The following is a 23,554-nucleotide window of genomic DNA, read 5'->3' on the forward strand; positions in this document are numbered from 1 at the left end:
TAATATGGCTCTGCACTACATCCTACAACATCTTGAGTCTCCAAAGACCTATGCAAGGGTCCTTTTTGTAGACTTTAGTTCAGCATTCAATACCATCATTCCAGACATTCTTCTAACTAAGCTAAACCAGCTACAGGTACCGGAACAGACTTGTAAGTGGATCACAAGCTTCCTAACAAACAGGAAGCAGCAGGTGAAGCTAAGCAAGATCACATCAAATACCTGTACAATTAGCACAGGGGCCCCCCAAGGCTGTGTGCTCTCCCCACTTCTCTTCTCTCTGTATACCAATGACTGCATCTCCAATGATCCATCTGTTAAGCTACTGAAGTTCGCAGATGACACAACAGTGATTGGTCTCATTCGAGACAATGACGAATCCGCATATAGACAAGAGGTCGAACGACTAGCCTTGTGGTGCAACCAAAACAATCTGGAACTGAACACACTCAAAACCGTAGAAATGGTGGTAGACTTTAGGAGAAACCCTTCCATACTTCCACCTCTCACAATACTAGACAACACAGTATCAACAGTAGAAACCTTCAAATTTCTAGGTTCTATCATATCGCAAGATCTCAAATGGACAGCTAACATCAAAAACATCATCAAAAAAGGACAACAAAGAATGTTCTTTCTGCGCCAACTCAGTAAGCTCAAACTGCCCAAGGAGCTGCTGATTCAGTTCTACAGAGGAATTATTGAGTCTGTCATTATTGAGTCTGTCATTTGCACCTCTATAACTGTGTGGTTCGGTTCTGCAACCCAACAAGAAAAACACAGACTTCAGAGGATAATTAGAACTGCAGAAAATAATTGCTACCAACCTGCCTTCCATTGAGGACCTGTATACTGCACGAATCAAGAAGAGGGCCGTGAAAATATTTACAGACCCCTCGCATCCTGGACATAAACTGTTTCAACTCCTACCCTCAAAACGACGCTATAGAGCACTGTACACCAGAACAACTAGACACAAGAACAGTTTTTTCCCGAAGGCCATCACTCTGCTAAACAAATAATTCCATCAACACTGTCAAACTATTTACTGAATCTGCACTACTATTAATCTTCTCATAGTTCCCATCACCAATCTCTTTCCATTTATGACTGTATGACTATAACTTGTTGCTGGCAATCCTTATGATTTATATTGATATATTGACCATCAATTGTGTTGTAAATGTTGTACCTTGATGAACGTATCTTTTCTTTTATGTACACTGAGAGCATATGCACCAAGACAAATTCCTTGTGTGTCCAATCACACTTGGCCAATAAAAATTCTATTCTATTCTATTCTATTCTATTCTATTCTATTCTATTCTATCTATCTACACACATCCAATACATATATCTATAAACTTCTTAATCACCCATTCTCCCTGTAGATTATCTTTATTATTTATGAACAATCATCATTCAATATCCGTATGACCAATCTGGGAAGTTTTAGCAAAATAGAAACTGCATCCTTTAATAGCTTGCTGAGGTGTACTGAAGTCTTATCACACAGACTTGACATGGGTAGAGATAGGCAATTATTTTGACATCCTTCCATTTCTTCCATCATCATCTTAGGACATCAAACTAAGAGCTGCTTTAACAATAGCAATAGCACTTAGACTTATGTGCGGCTTCATAGTGCTTTCCAGCCCTCTCTAAGCTGTTTACAGAATCAGCTTATTGCCCCCAACAGTCTGGGTCCTCATTTTACTGACCTCGGAAGGATGGAAGGCTGAATAAACCTTGACCCTGGTGAGATTTGAACTGCCAAATTGCAGGCACCTGGCAATCAGCAGAAGTAGCCTATAAATGCCACGTCAATAGATTTCTTAGCTGTGACTAGGTATGTTGGGGTTAAGACACATAGTTTGCTGATGCTGTTCTTTAGGTTCATTAGTATATAATTTCAATTTTTATATAAATAGGAATCACAATTGTAATATAAAATGAGGTAGATGAAGATGCTGAGCCCTTTTGAATAATCGGAAAATTTTTGTTTTGTTATTACAAAATGAGATCTTCTTTTTCTTACAATCAAAAGAAATCATTCATGTCTTTAGGAAATGTGTTGTTTCTTTAAATCATTCTACAGGTTTTATTTCGGCATAATTTCAATGCTTTGAAACCGAGACCATCATAAAATACAATTCTGTAGTCAGCTGCTAGATTTTTCCTCTAGCTTTAAGGCAATTTCCTTTAATGCGAAATATTCGGTAGCTTAATGTTACATTTTTATAATCCCGTTCCTCAGTCAAAGTTTGTGAATTTATCTTACTTTGTAATTCTAGTGTAGGATGATTATGTAGTTCAGACTTCAGTTCTGAATCCGTTACAGGTGGGTTGGTTTTGGGTTTTTTTTTCGACCGAGCATTGCAGAATCTGTGAACAGCCTGGACTATATTCTCTTGTTAGCTGATATTCAAATCTCAGTTTTAAAATAAATCATATTTTATAAGTGGGACCGGCTTTTTATATATGTTGGAGATGGATCAGACGTTTTCAGAAAAGTGACATCTTAGCTTCTCTTGGGCATGGAAATTGGAAGCTGAGCTTTCAGAATGGCATGTAGTATGTTGGGTGGGTGACTGTTAGTCAAAGCAAACTCCCCGACTATCGTATTGCAGGCACATTTTCAAAGCATGCATGTTAGCCTCAGGAATATAACTAGGGTTTTTGTTCAGCTTGCTTCTTTGATATTGCCGTAATGCTTTTGTGTGTTTATCCCCTGACAATCCCACTACCTCTCCTCCTCCTCCTCCTCCTTCTCTGGAGTGCCCTGTTTCAAGGGACTAAAAAATTCTGGCTGCCTTTGGGTATGGCAAACATATAAAAGTAAAAATATCAGGTGTACAAATTGTAAATGGAGCAGTGGACTTGAACACAGCGCAAAGAACACGGCTAAGCTGCGTTGGTTAGCATTGAAGTGAAATCAAAAGGGTTTGGCAGTAAAGAGGCTTTTATATAACAGGAAGTTGGATCCAATTCTAATCAGTCATATTCAGCTGCAGATTACAGAAACTGGGTTTGAAGTTGAACTCTTAGACACCTATCAAAAAGTGTTACCTAGGCATGTGCCTTGTATAAGGCAAGCAGTTTTAATCTTTTGGGGTTCTCGGTGGTATTTTAAAATTCATGCAACTGCCACAAATGGAAGCAGGGGACTTCTAGTCATCAAGGAAAGGTAATTTGCTCCCAAAATTAAATGGGAGGCACAACCTCCCCTCCCCAGCAATTGCTGCTGTCTAAACAATACGTTCCTCCCTGAAGTCTTTTTCTTTCTTTCTTTCTTTCTTTCTTTCTTTCTTTCTTTCTTTCTTTCTTTCTTTCTTTCTTTCTTTCTTTCTTTCTTTCTTTCTTTCTTTCTTTCTTTGAAGGGAATAGTTTTCACTTTCTCCAAAATGTAAAACAGGCAGGGGAATATTCTCTATCTTATGGAAAAGAAAATAGCCAATACTCTGGAAAACAAGCGATATGTGTACACCAGAGCAAAAACATGTATTACAGGGATGTCTGTGTTTCTAAATACATATATTCATGTGATTCTTTCTTCTGTAGCAAAAAAAAAAAAAAAGAGGGAGAGAGAGAGAAATATATATTTTTGATACATTGCCTTTCTATCATCTAATATATCGCATACTATCTGATACATCACATACTATTTATGATACCTCCCCTTTCTATAACCTGTAACCTTCATTGGCAAGCATAAACTCATTCATTCTTCACCTCATGTAACTCATCCTTGGCCTTATTACTTTTTCTTTGTCCATCCGTTCCAATCCACTCATGTTTTGTTTGCTTCACCCTCTTGAGCTTTCTAGATGATCGAGGTTTTTTTTTTCTAGATCTTTAAAGAAACCTCCCACCCACCCATCCCATGATAACTGCATTCTCTGGAAAATAAGAGCACAAACTAATTGAAATGTCATCAGAATTTCTCCAGGTTCTGGTACAACTTTGTGTATCGTGGAATACGTTAGAGAGATAGTATAGTTGGAATCAAGATATTCACAAATATTCTATAATTATTGCCGGGATGTCATGGCAGTTACCATCATTGTTTCATAGCAGTGCCACTTTAAAAATACGAAGAAATCCTCTCTTTTTTTCATCTTTATTTTAATATTCGTGCATGAGAAAAGGAAAGAAAGGAAACAGTACACGCCTGAGGGTTTTTAAGTAATTATCCTGTTGTTCAGTATTGAATCTTAACAATTTAAGATAAATTCTATGCAAGTTTAGGAGTACTGGAACATCATTCAAATCTAAATGTTTGCCTTTCTGGTTGTTTGCAACAGTGCCTTTTCTCTCTGTTGACAATTGTGAAAAATCAAAATAGCGCAATAGATTAAATGTTCTTTAAAATAAAACAAAAAGCAACGTAAACAGAAAAGGAGCATCTTTTACACGGAAGAAAACAATATTAGATGTAACATATCTTCATATTCCTATTTTTTTTAAAAAAAAAGAAAGAAAGTAGTCTCATGAATGCTGATGCTCCTGAATCCTTATGTAGTTACATTGCACTGTGTTCCCTTCGAAGCTCCAAAACATTTTGTTTTGCCTAACTTTGTGGCTATCTGAATGTCCAATTCTAAGAAAGATAAGTGGAAAATTATCTTAATTAATATAACTCTTAGAGCAGAGAGCAAATGCAGTGCAGTTGTTTATGATGTTCAAACATTTTCGATGAGACTTTGATATGTTTTTGAAAGTAAGAGTTAAATACTTGGCTTCCCTTGCTGAAGTAATGTGCTTGGGAATAGGATAATTTTCTAATAAAAAGCTTTACTATATTGAAAAGCCACAACAGGCAATTTTTCCAACTAATACGGCAATTAGAGGTATAATTTTTAATGGTTAATTTTGTACAATTATAATAATGGTGGATTTATGAAGGAACAGTCCAAATCAAGGAAAGAAAATAAATAACAATTATGAGTATGTGAAAATATAAATATTTTTCTTTGGTACTCTTAATTCCTATTATCTCCTTAATAGACAATTTACCTTTTGAAATTAGTTTTTCGAGATGCCTATCATAGGCAGGAGAAGATTGTGTCCTAGATTGTCAATTTATTTGATTGCCATCTTGTAAGAAGAACCCAATGTTATGCCATGTTACAGTGTTTTTGTTATGCAAGCATGAAGAAACAAGTAAAAGTTGATATTTTCTTTTGGAGAGGGGGGTGCGGGGAGAGAAATCCAGTATGCTGGAACTCTTTAAAATTTTGCAGATCGCTAGATATGAAGAAAGCCACCAATAAAAACTCTAAAGGTTTTTATTTGTTCGTTTTCTCATTTTGAATTTTTTGTTTGCTTGTTTTTGCTTTTGTAATTAACAAGGTTAGAATTAATTTGAGCAATGTTTTGGTAAAAGAAAACCTATAAACGCTGAAATTAGCAGCTTCAGATTTCTCCCCCCCCCCCAATTTGGTTCTAGAATCGTTTGCTGAACTGCTGAATTCCACGTAAAATCACATTCATACTGAAGGCGACCTGTGAATGTATTTACACCGTTTAAAATTTTTGAACGGAATTAAGGACTGGTGTAAGGCTTTATTTTACTTGTACCTGAATTTTAGCCTAAAACATATAGATGTTTGTATTTTGGTTTAAATGTATGCATATCAGGTATCATTGAGTTTCCAGAGATTTCCAGCATTGCTGAAGTTGTGGATTTAAATTGTCCAATGCACATTCTAGAAATACTAATCCAATCCATTATATCTTAGTTCTTACATTTTTAATATCACTTTGTCTGAGAAAGTAGGCACATAACCCTGTCTCCTGTTCCTTATTAAACCTTAAGAAGTACTGTAAAAGACACTGATTTAGGAGAAAATGACTTAGCTTTGAGGTTAAGTAAGGAATCTGAGCCTTCCCAATTATGGACCAGTTGGCATAGCAATCGCTACCTGAAATAAGTACCTTGGTGAGCATAGCTCCTTTATATGTCTTGTTCCTGTAGAGGCTTCGGTTAAAATGTTTTTGCAAACTGGGCATGCTTCATACTGTATAGAGGGGACTATACTAGGGAACTGATTTTATTTGCTACAAATCTAAGAAGGGAGATAATTTCAGTTAGACAATAATTAATAGAAACAAATAAACGGGTATTTAATTTCTCGGTAACCGCTTCCTTCTTTGACAGTGCAAGCATAAAGGGAATTTAAGAGTGATAAGTGTTAGTGTTGCTCAAGTCTTAGTTCTGCAGTTTATGTCTGCTATTTTGCCTCTGATTTAATTTAGCTTTGTTCTGTTTGTTTGTTTTTTAAATCTTGACTCTTACCCAACCGGATTTGGAAGAATTAAATATTTATGTTCAAAAATAATTGCACAGTATTTCAATCTTTTGTCAATCAGTCAAAATTTCTTTTTTCTGTTATATAGCGCTACCGTCAGCCTTGTTTTTAGCAATGTTTTTATTAATGTCCTACAAACTCTATTATTACTGGTCTCATGAAAACCACAAATAGCAAAGGAAACTAAAGATATCTGGTTCTGTGCTTGATCTAAAGATAAATAACCATTTATAGAAATTCTTGCAGATTTAGTGTACTGTATATTATGTTTGCTGATTACTTTAAGATATTTTTTTGGTATAGTCACATTGTCAGCCCTCATAACATTTATACATTTGTGCTGAATATCCATATGTAGCCTTCCAGAATTTTAATGTAATTTTCTACTTTGTTTCTTTTTGTCTTTGAAGTAGTAGAGAGCAACAAAATGGATTTTTGAGCAATTTATTATAATTCTTTTTTATTTTTATCAATTCTTTTTATTGTCCATTAATAAAAGTTTATCACAATTATTTGACTGTTTATAGGTATGTATTACAATACCAGTTGGGCATATCATATTTTCATGTGTTTAATATTTAATGTCAAGAAATCATACAAATATCAAAACATTAGTTTTGTAAAATTAAAAATAATAAATGAATTCATTAGTTCCTTCACAATATCAAATAATTATTTTGCATACTTACTAATGCAATTTGAAATGTACTAACCAACAGAATCCTGCAGCCCATTTATAATAGCCTAAATAAATATAAATAGTCTAAACCTTATCAGTCAAAAAGCCAGGTGAAGTGAAATACAAACATGCTAATATTTGCTTTTATTATACTTCTGGTACATTGTTTTTTCTGATAATAATTAAGACTTAAAATTGCTACTTTCACTTTCAGCAAATCTAATAATTTAAACCTGTGTAGCCTTCATGGATATCATACAATTTGTAATTTTGATCCTTGTCTATCAGTTAATTGTGTGCTGTAGGTTGAAAATCCTGTAACGTTTATCCTGTGTCAGAATTTCAAATATTCAACCTCTTCTGATCTCTCTTTCATCTTTACTCTTATCATTTTTCCTAACTCTCAGTTGTTATTTTTTTTTTTGAATTCTTGGTCCAAGTTTACAAGATTCAAGCTTTCTATCGTCGTTACAAAGCGGGCGGGGGTTGGGTTTTATTTTGCAAGGGGGGGGGGCATTTTTTAAACATCGCTTTTAAGAACGAAGAAGAACATTGCTTGTTCGAAAATAAGTCTTCCCCATCCCTGCATAGCATGCGTAATTTTAGCGAAGTGCTGAATGAATTCTAAACCAAATAAGGGTCAGGGCTTAAGAACGCCATCTACCAGGTATTGCAATTGTATTTCTCTTTATTGGTAGAGAATTCTATAGGCAGATCCTTCCGTAGCAACACTGATTGGTGGATTAAGCCCCCTAGCACTGTTCACACACAAACACACACACATACAGACACACACAAACAAACAAAAGGCCAATACGGCACCTATTTTACGCTTCATTAGTGCTGGCAATTGATTGGATTCCACACTGGGATGTACTTTTCTGCCCACAGGGGGGGTTTATTTATTTTATTATTATTATTATTATTATTTTTCAAAATCATGGCTCAGGCATGTAAGTAGAATGTTTGAAGTTTATCATAGACATGACAGCTCTCTGAAAATATTGCCGCCTTCATTCTTTTTTTTTGGTATTATTCTAGGCTTACTTTTAAAACTGGATCATTCAGTTTTAATTTTCTTTCTTCACTAACATTTATTTTTTCTCATTTCTTACATTTTACTAATATCACTGTATGTGTCATTTTCTTATAGTTTAAACTGCCTAATAATTTCACCTGTCCCTTATGGAACTCTACCTTCAAAATCACATTTTTCTATGATTATGTTTAGTGGGGTTTTACTTGGGCCCCTATTGCAGAGATTAATAATTAATAACTGACTGAATAACAAATCAAACTGAAGAATAAATTTTCATTGCATACATATATATAATTATATGCATACATATGCACACACACATACACACACACACACACACACATATGTATATGTATGTATGTATATGTATATATATAAATAAAATCTATATATGTATCTCCATCGGGATTTTGTTGGCAGTTAATCACTTCATTGAATAAATAAAATTTTATTCTGTGACAGTAAATTTCTTATTAGTTGTGAAAACAATCTTCACTATTAGCTGCCTAATAAACTCTAATAAGTTGCTTTTAAAATTCTTTTTTTTTAAATAGCTGACAATTAATACTGATTAAATTTCTGAACCCCACTGCCCTGTTCTGGCATTCTCTGGAGGACGGTACTAAGCAGCTGCAGTTTCCATGTCACTGCTTACGTTGCTGCCGCAATTTCCAACTTTATATAGTTGTTCAAACAGAGCCACTTACAGAAATGGATCTCTGCAGCTTACCATGTTCCTCTTCTGTCCATCCCACCAAACAAAAAAGTTGAAAGCTTACCGAACAATCTGCGATAGGGGACCCTGTAAAATACCTCCCACCTTTTAGCTCTTCAGAAAAAAAATAAGATTGCTAAGCGCCCTTCGCACAGGATAGTTATAAGTACATAAAATTGCCTTTGTTGAGGGAGGGGAGGGCTGGCTTGAATGGCCTTTTCCATTGTACCCAAATAGTGGTAGATAAGCACTGGCCATGCTTTTCTTTTTTTAAAAAAAAAAAATTGGGGATAAAGTTTACTAATGAAAGCATTCCTTAAACGTCGGTTTCAGAAATGTGTCTGGGAGCAAGTCAGCTCAGGACTTCTATGACTCTGACACCATTGTATTTCTGGATGGAAGGTGTCAGCTTTGGAAGCCTTTTAATTGTTTTACCTAATCTACTTTAATCCAACTCGGTTCTTTCCAGATTTAGCCGAAGCTCTCCCGCATTACCTCTTCATCATTAGGCAGCGCTTAATTCGCCGCTTTCTTTATTTTCTTTGCCTTTACCAGATTGCTAATAACATTTTACATTTGCTATAAGAAAATTCACTGGTGTGGTCTATAATCCCCCCCTGCTCGCCCATTCAGATGCATCCAAGAATGAGTAAGTGCTCTGGACACCAAGGGGCAATAGATGTGGCAACTGGTGCTTAACACTGGAAATGTCCATTATTAGCACATTCCCAGGAAATGCTGTTCAGATTATCAGGAGGAAATGTCAGGACATTTAATAATCACCCTTGAGGAATTTAGAGTTAAGGGTAGATGCCCTTCCTCTCCACCCTCCCGTTTTCTTCCAAGTGTTCCTTCTGTGCTTTTGGCAGTCTTCGGGTTTTTGCCAATGTAAAGTGTGTGTGTCACATATACTTTTGTTAAAAGCATGCATTTATAAGGGAGATTTACCGGGGAAATTTGTTTTTGACCTCTTTCATCTTGTTTTGCAGTTAGTGTGAGTTTGCTTTTTGTGCAGTTCTGGTTGTATACACCTTTGTTGGACAGTACCTAATCTTTTTGAAGGATCTCTCCGGCTCGTTCCCTGGTGTCCACACAAATGATTCTTAGGTTGTAGCGCTAGGATCGAGCTCATGTGCGTTTACTGCTAATGGGCCGTCTCAGATATCTTAACTAAAAAGTGAAATATTTCCTACTAGGACTAAAAAAAACACCTAGTTATTCTATTTTACAGTTTTGGGACAGCTGTACTGTTCTACAGTTTGGCTTCTTCTTGCCTGTGTCAGGGTTCCAAGTAACACCCCAACCAAAGAAGACTCTGAGGCTAGACGTTCCTCGAAGTTCCATTTTATGAGAGATGTCCTATTGGCACATCTGGGAAAACCCAAATCTGAAAGCTTCCAGGTTTTCCCCACCCAAAAGAAAACCCAAGTCCCTTCCCCCTGCACCCGCATGTCCATCACATGGTCCAATCAATGCACCGTCCCAATTGGAGATGACTCCCAGTCACGCCACTCCAGGTGCAGGGCAAGATGTCCTTGACTCTCAGAGAAAAGAATGTTATTATGGCTATAGATACCCCTGCAACTCCATGCAATCCCCCCCTCCCAGTTTCCCACAGCACTAAGTGTGGCAGCCCTGAAGATCCAAAGAAAAAGATGGCCTCCAGGGCTGACAGGCTGGTTTTCCCCCCCCAATTACTCTTTTTTTAAAAAAAAAAACTCAAGGCCTGGTAATGACTCATCAATGCTTTTGTCTCTTTTTTTAGGGCAGCCTCGGAACTTGCAAGATCTCTGTCGAATTAAAATCCGCCAGTGTATAGGCCTTCAAAACCTCAGACTTCTTGACGAACTACCGATTGCCAAGGTCATGAAAGACTACTTAAAACACAAATTTGATGATATCTGACAATTTGCAAGAGTTGGACAATAAGCAGGATTAGTTTGTATTCCAGATACCTTTCAAAGGCTGGTCACCTTGCACAACGTATATCCTATGCAATTTCTGATTTTTTTGTGTTTTTTTCTCCCCAAGAAGTCAGAAGGCAGGTATACAATTCTTTTTGGGGCGGGGCGGGTGGGCAGGTGGAGGGGCCTGTTTTATACCAAATGCTAGGAGGTCTTAATTTTTTTTTTTTTTTTGAATTCTTGGTCCAAGTTTACAAGATTCAAGCTTTCTATACGTCGTTACAAACGGGGCGGGGGGGTTGGGTTTTATTTTGCAAGGGGGGGGGGCATTTTTTAAACATCGCTTTTAAGAACGAAGAAGAACATTGCTTGTTCGAAAATAAGTCTTCCCCATCCCTGCATAGCATGCGTAATTTTAGCGAAGTGCTGAATGAATTCTAAACCAAATAAGGGTCAGGGCTTAAGAACGCCATCTACCAGGTATTGCAATTGTATTTCTCTTTATTGGTAGAGAATTCTATAGGCAGATCCTTCCGTAGCAACACTGATTGGTGGATTAAGCCCCCTAGCACTGTTCACACACAAACACACACACATACAGACACACACAAACAAACAAAAGGCCAATACGGCACCTATTTTACGCTTCATTAGTGCTGGCAATTGATTGGATTCCACACTGGGATGTACTTTTCTGCCCACAGGGGGGGTTTATTTATTTTTATTATTATTATTATTATTATTTTTCAAAATCATGGCTCAGGCATGTAAGTAGAATGTTTGAAGTTTATCATAGACATGACAGCTCTCTGAAAATATTGCCGCCTTCATTCTTTTTTTTTTTTTTAAAATTCAACTTTAGATTTTTTTGCATAATTATTGTACTTCAGATGTCCAAACGTTCCTTTGATGCCAGTATGAGTGGACTGCTCTTTTTTAATTAGGTTTTATACTGTTCGGATACCTTTCTGGTCTCTGTGCATCATAAAAGCATTAACCGAAAACAAATTTAATTTTAAAGCCGACATATCCTGTTTCCATATAGTGCCTGGAGTGCAATATATCTATCTGTCTTATTTTTATTTCCTGTATCACACATGTGACTTTCAAACATTCCTATCCTGACCTCAGATATGATGTTTGTTACTGTTGGAATTGCTGCTTTATAGGGGTTAGTTGGTTTGTTTGTTTGTTTGTTTGTTATCACCATCTTCATTTCAACGACATCCGATTTCAAATACCGTGGCCCATATCTCAGCTGTCATTGTTGTTTTTTCATGCAACAGGCTAATTCCTGGTTTTCTTAGAACAAAATCCAAGCTAGCGATTTGCTTTTTAATTTTTAATTTTTTTTAAATGGGGTCCATAATTTGTTTCTCTGGCCTGACATGCTTCCAGCTGGTTTGACGCTAAACAGAGCCTTAGGCTGTTGCAAACTTCTCCTTAAATTATTCAGGCCATGTGAAAACCATTCACAATTCAAAATACCTGCAAATGTGAATTATACATGCACAGATCTCTGTACTATCAACAGGAAGGTCCGTAAAGCTTGAGTTCATAGGCAGCATGTGAATTCTGTGCTTATAACTCACTTTTCATAGGTATGTTGAACCTCAAGTGGTCGATCATATTCAATACACAGCTAACATCACTGCCTTTCTGAAGCCCGTATTCTCCCTGCTAGGGAAGTAATTCCTTAATATTGCTAAAGACAATTTCTTCGTAGCTTAAAACTAATCCTTGATTACAGCTTAGTTCTAAATGTCGGCTACTGTGAATATCTTAGATACGTCTCTTCTTTTACGGGAGTTGAGATCATTACAGAAATGGGATTCTGATGGTCCTTTATCAACGTCCAGTGGACGTTGGAGTGTTCGGATTTTAGATCAGATTTAGCTTGGATTATGTCACGGAAACACTGCTGGTTCTCATGCTTCAGTGTTTCGAAGTTTTCAGGCATACATGTATACCCTGCGCCCCATATATCAGTTTTGCCAGGTAAATCAGTAGTTCATAAGAGCAGCACAGCATCCCTTTGGGTAAGGATTTCTCTTCTTGCTTTTAGTGGATTTTTAAGGAACAGTGATAATCCAGGGATTTGTTGCTCCTAATTTAGCCTTGGCTTTACAGAAGCAAGCAAGAAGTTGATGGCTCAGTATATAAGGTAACAGCGACTAGCACTTTCCTTCCCTTAAGTATGTCAATGGTTTTTAGAAGAAAAGTGCAACGATCCCTTGAAACGGCCTATTAATTATTTTTCCTTTTAAGGTGCCATAGCCAAGTCAAGCATGCATTTGGTATGCTAGATGTAAATGCAATGCCATAGGCAATAAGATACCCATCTTCACATCAGCAAATAGTATTGTTAAATTCCAGCCTTCTGGGAAATGTTTAAACCCTCCCATGGTCAATCTCTTAGGATTTTTTTTAAAGGTACTTTCAATCCAGGTCCAATCCAGAAGGAAGGAAGTTGTGAACTGGCACAACAGATTTTTGCAGGTCTGACTTGGTGTGCTTGATCTTATCGCATTCTCGTGCATCTGAGTTATCTCTACGGATGCAGAGATCCATTATAAGATGACTTTTAATTCTGTCTTGCTGCTGTGGCTTTCGGAAAATGTATAAACGCCATGCTGGTAACAAAAAAGAGCTATTTAATATGTAACTCCTTTTTGTTTTATTTATTCGTTTCGAGGTTTATTTTTGGGTTTCTCCCCACGTTTTAATACTTCGCTCATTTTTATGAAGTGCATATTGAGTTGTCGTTCTAAAAGTCCTAAACGCCACCCTGCATGCCTTCCTGTCTGCGAAGCTGTGTTGGAAAGTTTAAGGCAAAGAGGGAAGGTTGAACTTTGGGTCCCAGTTGTATAGAAAATTTAAAAAGCACTTGAGTTATTAAATAACTGGTTAGTTGCCCTCCCTCTTTAGTTTTAATGTTCAGGGAATTCCACAGCATACGTACTGTGCTAATTTGAGACCGAGAAGACAGAATGTACCACATACATGTATACCTCTGTAAAAACTCAACTGGATGAAAGGTTATGAAAAAGTAAACTTTTAACTTATTTGATCCAACTGACTAGACTGACAATTTGAAGAGGTGTATAATAATTTATAAAAAAAAATTATGAGAATTTTCTGTTAAAATGTTTGGGCTTAAAATATGGAGGAAAAAAGATATGAGCATTTGTGCTAGGCCTGTTATCTCTTCTTGTATGCTTGTCAACTCTTAATTTGTTTTTAAAAGAGACTATAAACATGTTGGAATTCCTCAGAGATGCCAAAAAAAAGGGGGGGGTTGGCATACAAACCTCCATTTTTGATGTAGCAACCGCTCTAGATATTGGAATAAACTGTGGGAGAAGGTTGCTCGTTCTCTTGGCCAGCCTTAATATGCTCCAAAAGATTTCGTCCTGCTTTACTTGCTTCCAAATCTCTTTATCTTTTTGCTTTCTATCTAGGACTCGCTCCCTCGTTACTTCAGCTGAAAAAGCTACAGAAAAGATGAGTCATTTTAAAAATTATTCCCTACTTTCCCTACAGTCTTAAGAAAAGAAGAGATAACACCAGTATCCTGACAGTCAATATGTCAGCTGCTCAATATCTTTGCTCTCGGCTAAACAGGTCTTCGGGTTTTCCTATTTGGCAGCTCCCACCTCTTAAGCAATGTCAGGCCTCCCTGAAAAACTCCAACAAATTCTTAATTGGATGATTTCTTCTATATCTCTTTTCCCCCAAGATGATGTTTTTTTTAAAAAAATAGGAAATTTATTATTGCTGCCTATTCACACATGGCGACTCAAGGCAGCTTACAGGAATATAAAAACTTCATATATAAAATTTATAAAATGTTAGCCACTCTACAATGGAATGCGAAATTATATGTATATGTGAAATATGCATGTATGTTTTTGTTCCCATTCACACTAAACATTTTTCTAAAAAAAACAAAAAAAACCCCAAGCATATATTTAAAAATCAGAAGCATAAAATAATGAACTAAAAAGTATCCATATTGCAAAAGGGATAATTCTGAACTGCATAATAGAAAGAGCCGAAAGCAAAATCAGCTTTTCACTGATTTCTAAAGTGATTGGTATGTTTTGCGCCATCATTTGATACTTTCAGTGAAAGATTACTTGGTGTAAAATATATTGTATTTCAAAGTGTTTTTGTTGCTTTTAGTTGCCCTTTTAAGATCTGTGAATTATCTTCCCATATATTGGAAAACAGAATGGCATTGAAGAACATATGGGACTGAACTTCATTTAGTCAAGACACTGACATTCTATCCAAGGATGAGAAATTACAGACTAGATGTAAAAAGAAAAAAGAAAGAAAAAGGATTTCCGTGTTAATATTTTAGATTTCCCTAGGATGGAAAATATGTAGCGGATACTTTAAGCTAGCATCCAATTAATAAACTTTTTTTTTATTTTCTTTAAAGAGTGAGCCAGAGCTGTTTTGCAAAATCAACCCTTTTTTATTCTCTTGGCAAAATATTTATATGATTCTTACTGATTTACTAATAAGAGGCCATGAATTATGTTCTGGTTTCTATATAGCATTTCCTGTGTTCCTTTCTCAGCCAAATGCATATTGTTGTTTACAGAAATGGTAGACCTGCAAAAGCTACTAATGAACATTTTATTCAAATGATAGCACATTTCCTCTCATAAAGTATATTTGGCTTCTGTTATATAGAAATTAGTTTGTTTTCTGATAATGAGTTTCTAATGAGGCATGAGTACCTTTCCTGCTTTTTTGGTGTAATTAAACCATGGAGGGGGGTGTATTTTATGTTTGCAGATACAGAAACTTTGTCCAACTGCTGAGGAGCTTATAGCAGTGGCCAAAATTGTGGAAACCTTTTGGGAAAAGTGTATTTTTGAGGTTTGATGGCTAATAACACCACTTTTTTTTTTTATTCAAATTCAAATTTTTTTTTTATATACCGCCCTATCTCCCGAAGGACTTTTAATTTCAAGATAATCATATTCCACTGCTGGAATGGCCTGGGAATAGCCCAGACCTTCATAACCCAATTGAAAATCTATGGAGTCGACTAAAGAAACTTGTTAGTCAGAAGCGACCCAGCAATAAAACCCAGTTAATAGAAGCAATCATTCAATCTTGGTTTCACATTATAACAGCTGCAGAACTAGAAGATTTGGTTCACTCCATGGGAAGATGTTGTAAGGCCGTAAGTCATGCTAAAGGTTACCCAGCTACCTAGTAAATGATGTGATAATTTTTGTATATCTCATTTTTTCTATGGTGATAATTTTTGTATATCTTGTTTTTTCTCTGTGTTTCACTTTTCTTCTTTATACTGTTACTGCTATTCTAATAGCAAATCCTTCATAAAAGTTATTGCATTACATTCTTGATTCAATTATGTTTCCATTGGTATATAATTTTATGGTACTACTCCCCCCCCCAAAAAAAAGTTATTAGCTAGTTTTAGAAAATACACTTTTCCCAAAAGGTTTCCACAATTTTGCCACTTCTGTATAGTCCTTAAACCAAAGATGATCAGCCAGCCTCAGAAGCCTTGAATTTGATATCAAGCATCCGGTAACAAATATTCTAGTATTTTAAGCTTAAAAATTTCTTGAGATAGTTTTCAATACTCAAGTCTGAATATATATACTCTTATAGCATTAATCAAGGGATGCGGTAGCTCAGTAGCTAAGACGCTGAGCTTGTCGATCGAAAAGTTGGCAGTTCTGCCGTTCGAATCCCTAGTGCCGCGTAACGGGGTGAGTTATCCCAGCTTCTGCCAACCTAGCAGTTCGAAAGCACGTAAAAAATACAAGTAGAATAATAGGGGCCACCTTTGGTGGGAAAGGAACAGCATTCCATGCGCCTTTGGCGTTGAGTCATGCCAGCCACATGACCACAGAGAGGTCTTTGGACAGCATTGGCTCTTCGGCTTTGAAACGGAGATGAGCTCCGCCCCCTAGAGTCGGGAACAACTAGCACATATATGCAGTGGGAACCTTTACCTTTATAGTATTAATCATCATTTTCAGAAGTCTAAGATGGAACTCAACTCTTGGTCAAGAATAGGGGAACAGTCGTGAAGGCAGCAGTGGAGAACTGGTTTTTGGTTGTTTTCTTTGGGGAATTATTTTAGTTCTGGTTCTGAGCCTTCCTGATGATGTCCTGTAGAAATACCATAGAAATACAGGGACTAACCGGGCTTAACTTTCCAAGATCAATCAATGTTGTTTAGGTGCTGTACTAGGGAATCATTATATATATATTTACTGTTTTGATGGTATTTTCCCCTACAACACATAATTTTATGCATTTCTGTCACCTGAATGTGAATAGTAGTATTATCTCTTGCCATAAACGAATTGCTTCCAATTTTTTTGCCCATCCAAGATTCCCCGTTTCTTTTCCAGGAAATGCTTGCAGAACGTGGGCATCTCACTTTTTTTTTTTTTTTTACAAAGAGTTAATAATATTGATAGCTTTGTTTTCAGTTTATTTCCAAATAGTCCCCAACATTCACTTTGCCATTTTATAGCAGCTGCAAATTGCATTACATGTTTACACTGTAGTGTCTACCCTACCACAACCACAAGATTCTTTTCCCGAGTAGTCATTGCTTACAGAAAAACATATTTCCAGTTATAATCCTTTTGTCACCCTAATATACACAGAGAAGGATCTGGAATTCTGTTCTCTCCCTCTTGGCTATTTCACTGCTTTTCCCTAGCTTCAAATCCCTACAGCAGTGATGGCTAACCTTTTTGCCATCGCGTGCCAGGAGGGAGGGGGGGCCGCACAGGGGCATGCCCACACCCATAATTCTATGCTTACCACCCCCACGCATGCACGTGCAACCCCCCCCTGCTTCCCCCGCCCCGGCACGCGATGGCCCGGTAGTCCTGTTTTCTCTCACACCTGGCTCCAGAGCCTTTCTAGGAGTCTGGGGAGGGTGAAAATGTTCTCCCCCCCCCATAGAGGCCCTCCGGAGGCCAGAAATGGCCCATTTGCCAACTTCCGGTGGGACCGGAATGCCCGTTTTTTGCTTTCTCCAGCCTCCAGAGCCTCTCTAGGAGTCCCAAACACTCTGTGCACGTCATTTTTTGGAAAAACGGGCAAAAAACGAAGTGCAAAGAGGGTTTGGGAGGCCTGCAGACTGCTCCTGGGGGCTGGGGGCTGGGGTAGGGCAAATAGGTCCCTGTTTTTGTGAAAAATGGGGTGCACAGAGAGTTTGGGAGGCCTGCAGAATGCTCCTGAGGGCCAGTGAGGGCAAAACATTTTTTTTTTTTACTTACCTCTTCAAAATCTTGGTGCATCTTAAACACCGGTGTGTCTTATAGTCCGAAAAATAAAGTTCTTTTTAACAGCCAATTTATATCAGGAATATTATTAAATCGTTCAATGTACTGTGAAGGTTGATCCATTTTATCTTCCAGTACTTGATAACATATCAAGTTATAACGCGTCATTATATTTCCCCCCTCCCCCGATTTCATTTACCTTTAATACGTTTTTAAACAAGTCTGACATCGTCTGACATTGACATATTTTCTAGGGTAAAAAGTTTTGTGATCAAGAGCTAGTTTCTCCATAAACAATGAATGTAAATTATTTTGAAGTGCTACACAAGTGTTATTACACCCAATAAATTTTAACAGAATCTGCTGATTCTTTGAAGGCCCTTTTTTCCTATAAAACTGACTGATTGATTGTGTGCCATTAAGCCATTTTAGACTCCTAAGCAATTACATAGTTGTTTTCTCCACGAACTATAGATAGTCCTCGGACTTACACCAGATCATTGAGTGACCCCCTCGAAGTTACAACCGCACTGAAAAAAGTGAATTATGGCCATTTTTTCACCTTTGGCAACCTTCTGATCAGCAAAGTCAATGGGGAAGCCAGACTGGCTTCACAGCCGTGTTAGCTAACTTAACAATTGCAGTGATTCACTTAACAATTATGGCAAGGAAGGTCGTAAAATGGGGCAAAAGTAAGCGTCTCACTTAGCAACAAATGTTGGGCTTCATTCTGGATGTAAGTCGAGGACTACCTGTATACACTTAACAATGAACTAAATGGGAGATTCTTCTGAAAAGAGATATTTTAGACTGTGCTATCAATTGTGTGTTTCGCTGGAAAAAGAGAATAAAAATGAGCTTTTCAGTGGCCGGTCCTTTTCTTTGTTCATGCCTAGTCTCCAAGAGGTGACTTACAATGAATTTTGCTCCATTTTACGACCTCTCTTTGCCACATTTGTTAAGTGAATCACTGGAGTGGTTAAGTGAATTTGCCTTCCCCATTGGCTTTGCTTGTCAGAAGGTCGCAAAAGGTATTCGCATGACCCTGGGACGCTGCAATCATCATAAATATGACTCAGTTGTCTGAATTTTGATCATTTGACCACTGGGCTGCTGCAATGGTCATAAGACACTTTTTTCAGTTCTGTTGTTACTTAGGTTGCTAAACAAACTGTTGTATGTCAAGGGCTAGTCTGTATTTTGATTGATCGCCCCCTCACCATAAATGGAGGGCTAAAGGCTTTCAAATATGGCTCTTACAACCTTGACTTTTGTTCTTTTTGACCATTAGGGATCACAAGAACTTTGTTCAAAAGCGGCGAGGGTAAGAAATGAACATAAAACAGAACTTTCTTGTTTTTTGTTTTTTTAACGGATTGCCCGGCTCTGCTTTATGACAGAGGTTAACACGAGGAATGAATCTGTAGTGATATTTAAAATGCCTTTCTCCTGGTCTAATTAAAGGGGATGCTTGAAGGCAGAGGTGGATTTCAGCAGGTTCTGACCAGTTCTGGAGAACCGGTAGCGGAGATTTTGAGTAGTTCGGAGAACCGGTAGTAAAAATTCTGGCTGGCCTCACCCCCATCTAGTCTATACCTCCTGAGTCCCAGCTGATCAGGAAGAAATGGGGATTTTGCAGTAACCTTCCCCTGGAGTGAGGAGGGAATGGGGATTTTACAGTATCCTTCCCCTGCCATGCCCACAGAACCGGTAGTAAAAAAGTTTGAATTCTACCACTGAGCAAAAGAGATGTGAAACTATGTGTAAACTAGAGGTAGGTCTCAGCAGGTTCTGACCAGTTCTGGAGAACCAGTAGCGGAGATTTTGAGTAGTTTGGAGAACTGGTAGTAAAAATTCTGACTGGCCCCGCCCCCATCTATTCTCTGCCTCCTGAGTCCCAGCTGATCGGAAGGAAATGGGGATTTTGCAGTATCCTTCCCCTGCCATGCCCACCAGCCACGCCCACCAAGCCATGCCATGCCCACCAAGCCACACCCACATTGAAACCCATCACTGCTTGAAAGGGGTCGTGAGTGGCTGGACATCTTGTTCCCGAAACCTTTGGGTGGAGCCTTCAACTGATTTTCAAGTGGATTGCCACCTGAGACCGCACTGATCAAAACGGACTGACCAAATAGCACGTGGGAGAATTCATTTCAAGTCATCCACTATATATAAAAACTGGGGAACTTGACAGAAGAACCTAATAATTACTGGCAGAGTTTTATGTATGTAATCCTAGCTAAAACTGCCTTTTTCTTGTGGTATTTTACCTGCTTCACTTCTAATGGCAAAGGCATTTGAGATGCTACCATGACAGCTTAACGCTCCAGGAACAAATGTTGGATGAGACGATTGTATCCCAAGTTGTAAAATTCATGCTGAATGTTCAGAGAAAATCCTTACTTAGAAGGATGGGGTGAAAAACATGCATTTTTGGGTAGGACCAGTGGTGGGTTGCCCCCGGTTTGGACCGGTTTACAAGAACCGGTAGTAAAACCGGCGGGAGGCTCCACCCACCGACCCGGGCATCATCAGGAAGCTTCTGCGCATGCGCGTGCGTGGTCCCATTGCAAACTGGTAGTAAACGTAAATAGAACCCACCCCTGGGTAGTACCTGTGATAACCACTGTGGGTGGGAGGCTAAATGTATTTCTCTCTTTTTTTCAGGAACTCACAGAGGGTCATTTGAAATAAACAGTGGCTAACACATTAGGTGACTAGGAAATAGTAACATTAAAATATTGCTGGATCAAGTTAAAAGTTGATCATGTTCAGCGCTTTATTGAACAAGATTGTGGTGGACAACCAGAAGCAATTAGCCGTACTCTATTGTTACTTCCTTTTAACTGTAGTTCAACTCTATATGGCACAAATAACTCACTTTCTGGTCCTGAGTTACTATCAGTACTTAGGTTTTTTAACCATGTAAGGGGCAAACTTTCTGAATCCACATTTTCCATGCATGATTTTATATACCCCTTTGGTTACATAATGTTATGATGCACAAAATGGTATGATGGACAAGAAGCAATGGATGGAAACTAATCAAGGAGAGAAGCAACCTAGAACTAAGGAGAAATTTCCTGACAGAACAATTAACCAGTGGAACAGCTTGCCTCCAGAAGTTGTGAGTTCTCCAATACTGGAAGTATTTAAGAAGAGATTGGCTAACCATTTGTCTGAAATGGTATAGGGTCTCCTGCCTGAGCAGCGGGTTGGACTAGAAGACCTCCAAGGTTCCTTCCAACTCTGCTATTCTGTTCTGTTCTGTTCCATTCCATTCCGTTCCATTCCATTCTCCTATTCTATCCTATCCTATCCTATCCTATCCTATCCTATCCTATTCTATTCTATTACATTACATTACATTCTCCTATTCTATTCTATTCTATTCTATTCTATTCTATTCTATTCTATTCTATTCTATTCTATTACATTACATTACATTACATTACATTACATTACATTACATTACATTACATTACATTACATTACAGCATAGTATTTTTGTGTGTATTTTGCAGAAGCTCCATGTCAGAGCACATTAGAATTGTGACAATTCGAAATTCCCACATTTGAACCCACTTCCGTACTTTCATTCTTGCAGGTCTCAGATACATACAAAACATTATGTACATGAAATGGATTTGGGTTAGTTTGGTTTCTTTTGCAATTGGCTCAATCTCTCCCAACCGCCGTTTTGCATGGCTTGACGGAGCTACCGATGAGGCACCTCCAGGAATCCACAGGGACTCCTCTGCCATGCTGAACAGATAAATGGCTGAGGTTTTCCTCAGGCTATTTTCCAATCTTTGTGGGATAAGGCACTGTGGGAATGAGTATAATGCATTAGAAGGGGTCCATGTAATTTAATTCTCCTGCCTTATTTCCTCTAAAGCAATTTCCTCATTCTGAACATTCCTCCCCTTTTCTGGGCTGGGTGGTTACCACCAGATGATAAGTTTCTGGGAATAAATAAATAGCCAGTCTGCTTTTTAATTAAATGATGACCCATACTTCGCAATAATGAGTAATGACCATCTCCCAGGGTCCTTTGCGTGGACTGGAAACACCATAAGATGGCTGCTGCAAGTAGACCCATACCTCAGTGGGGAGCTCGGAGTGTTTTCATTCCCCCCCTCAAGCAATGTGAGGCAGAAAAGGAATTTTTTTATTTTTTTGTTTTAGTAGGAGGTATGAAGGAGCAGTGGCTCAGTGGCTAAGACGCTGAGTTTGTCGATCGAAAGGTCAGCAGTTCAGCTATTCAAATCCCTAGTGCCGTGTTACGGGGTGAGCTCCCATTACTTGTCCCAGCTTCTGCCAACCTAGCAGTTCGAAAGCATGTAAAAAATGCAAATAGGAAAATAGGGACCACCTTTGGTGGGAAGGTAACAGCATTCCGTGCACCTTTGGCATTGAGTCATGCCAGCCACATGACCACAGAGACATCTTCGGACAGCGCTGGCTCTTCAGCTTTCAAACAGAGATGAGCACCGCCCACTAGAGTCAGGAATGACTAGCACGTATGCACGAGGGGATCCTTTACCTATGAAGGTGCAAAGAAGGCTTGCAGAGACTCAAGGCACTCATTTGGCTCCTGAGCATGTTGTCTTCAAATGGCTTTTTGGAAAACGACATGCCAGATTGATCCTGGCATGGTCCTCAAGCTGATGAAAGTTGCATTAATTGTGTGAAGCAGCTTCATGCCTATGGATGGAGAGATGGCTATTCCTCTTTTTCGATCCTATGAGAAAGAAAAGAAAGAGAGAGAAAGAGAAAAAAGAACGAAAGGAAAGGACAGAGAGAGAGAAAAGAAAAGGGGAGGGGAGGGAAGGGAAGGGAAGAAAAAGAAATAGACCAAAGACCAAAAAAAGGAAGGAAAAAGAAATGAAAAAGGGAGAGAAAGACATGAAAGGAAAAGGAAAAAGAAAGAAAAAAGGGAAGGAAGGATAGAAAGAAAAAAGGAAAGACAAAGAAAAGAAAAGGAAGGAAAAAAGTGAAAAGGCGAGAGAAAACATGAAAGAAAAGGAAGGAAGGAAGGAAAGAAAGAAGACAAAAGGAAAGACAAAAGGAAGGAAAAGGAAGGAAAAAGGGAGAGAAGGACATGAAAGGAAAAAGAAAGAAAAGGAAGGAAGGAAAGAAGAAAAAAAGAAAAGAAAAAGAAAGGATAGAAAAAAAGGGGAAAAAAGACTCAAGATTTTCAGCCTGCATATGATATAACCACTGAACTTGAACTCGCACAGTGTGCTAAGCTACCATCAAAGAAGTCAAACTGACTTCATGGAAATGCACAAATCCAAGTCTGTAAAAACAAGTAGAACCGGGATGAATCTTAAGAAAAGTAAGGAAGGCCGTGACCATTCGACATTACGGCTTCATTGGCGGCCCAGATGTTCGCTGTTGATAGGCAACCCTGTTCTTGATATTTTAAGCTAGACTTGGGCAAAACAGGACTGCCTTTTGTAAAGAAGAGCCCCTGGTCGCTCTGGTCCCTTCCTGACAATGAGTTTCGGTCTCGCTAGACAGTGATCCGTAAGTTGAGAGCTCTCATTTAGACATGACTAACTCGTGCCCTATTATGACATCTCATACATAGACGGCT

General features: G+C 38.2%; 1 protein-coding gene across 6 annotated transcripts in view; it reads left to right on the forward strand.

Annotated features, from left to right (window-relative positions):
• ASB7 (ankyrin repeat and SOCS box containing 7) overlaps positions 1–23,554 on the forward strand; it is an 84,310-nt gene that overhangs the window by 27,083 nt on the left and 33,673 nt on the right. For 2 of the 6 annotated variants that reach the window (XM_058156817.1, XM_058156820.1), the window contains one exon: positions 10,510–10,797. The exons of 2 other annotated variants lie outside the window; for them this stretch is intronic. In XM_058156817.1, the coding sequence (XP_058012800.1) occupies positions 10,510–10,649 (140 nt within the window). In that variant the 3' untranslated portion in view covers positions 10,650–10,797. Of the gene's footprint in view, positions 1–10,509; positions 10,798–23,554 lie in introns of those variants that run through there. 2 more of the 6 variants (XM_058156815.1, XM_058156819.1) reach the window with 1 other exon arrangement.

The sequence above is a fragment of the Ahaetulla prasina genome, chromosome 13, assembly GCF_028640845.1.
Source record: "Ahaetulla prasina isolate Xishuangbanna chromosome 13, ASM2864084v1, whole genome shotgun sequence".
NCBI classification, from domain to species: domain Eukaryota; kingdom Metazoa; phylum Chordata; class Lepidosauria; order Squamata; family Colubridae; genus Ahaetulla; species Ahaetulla prasina.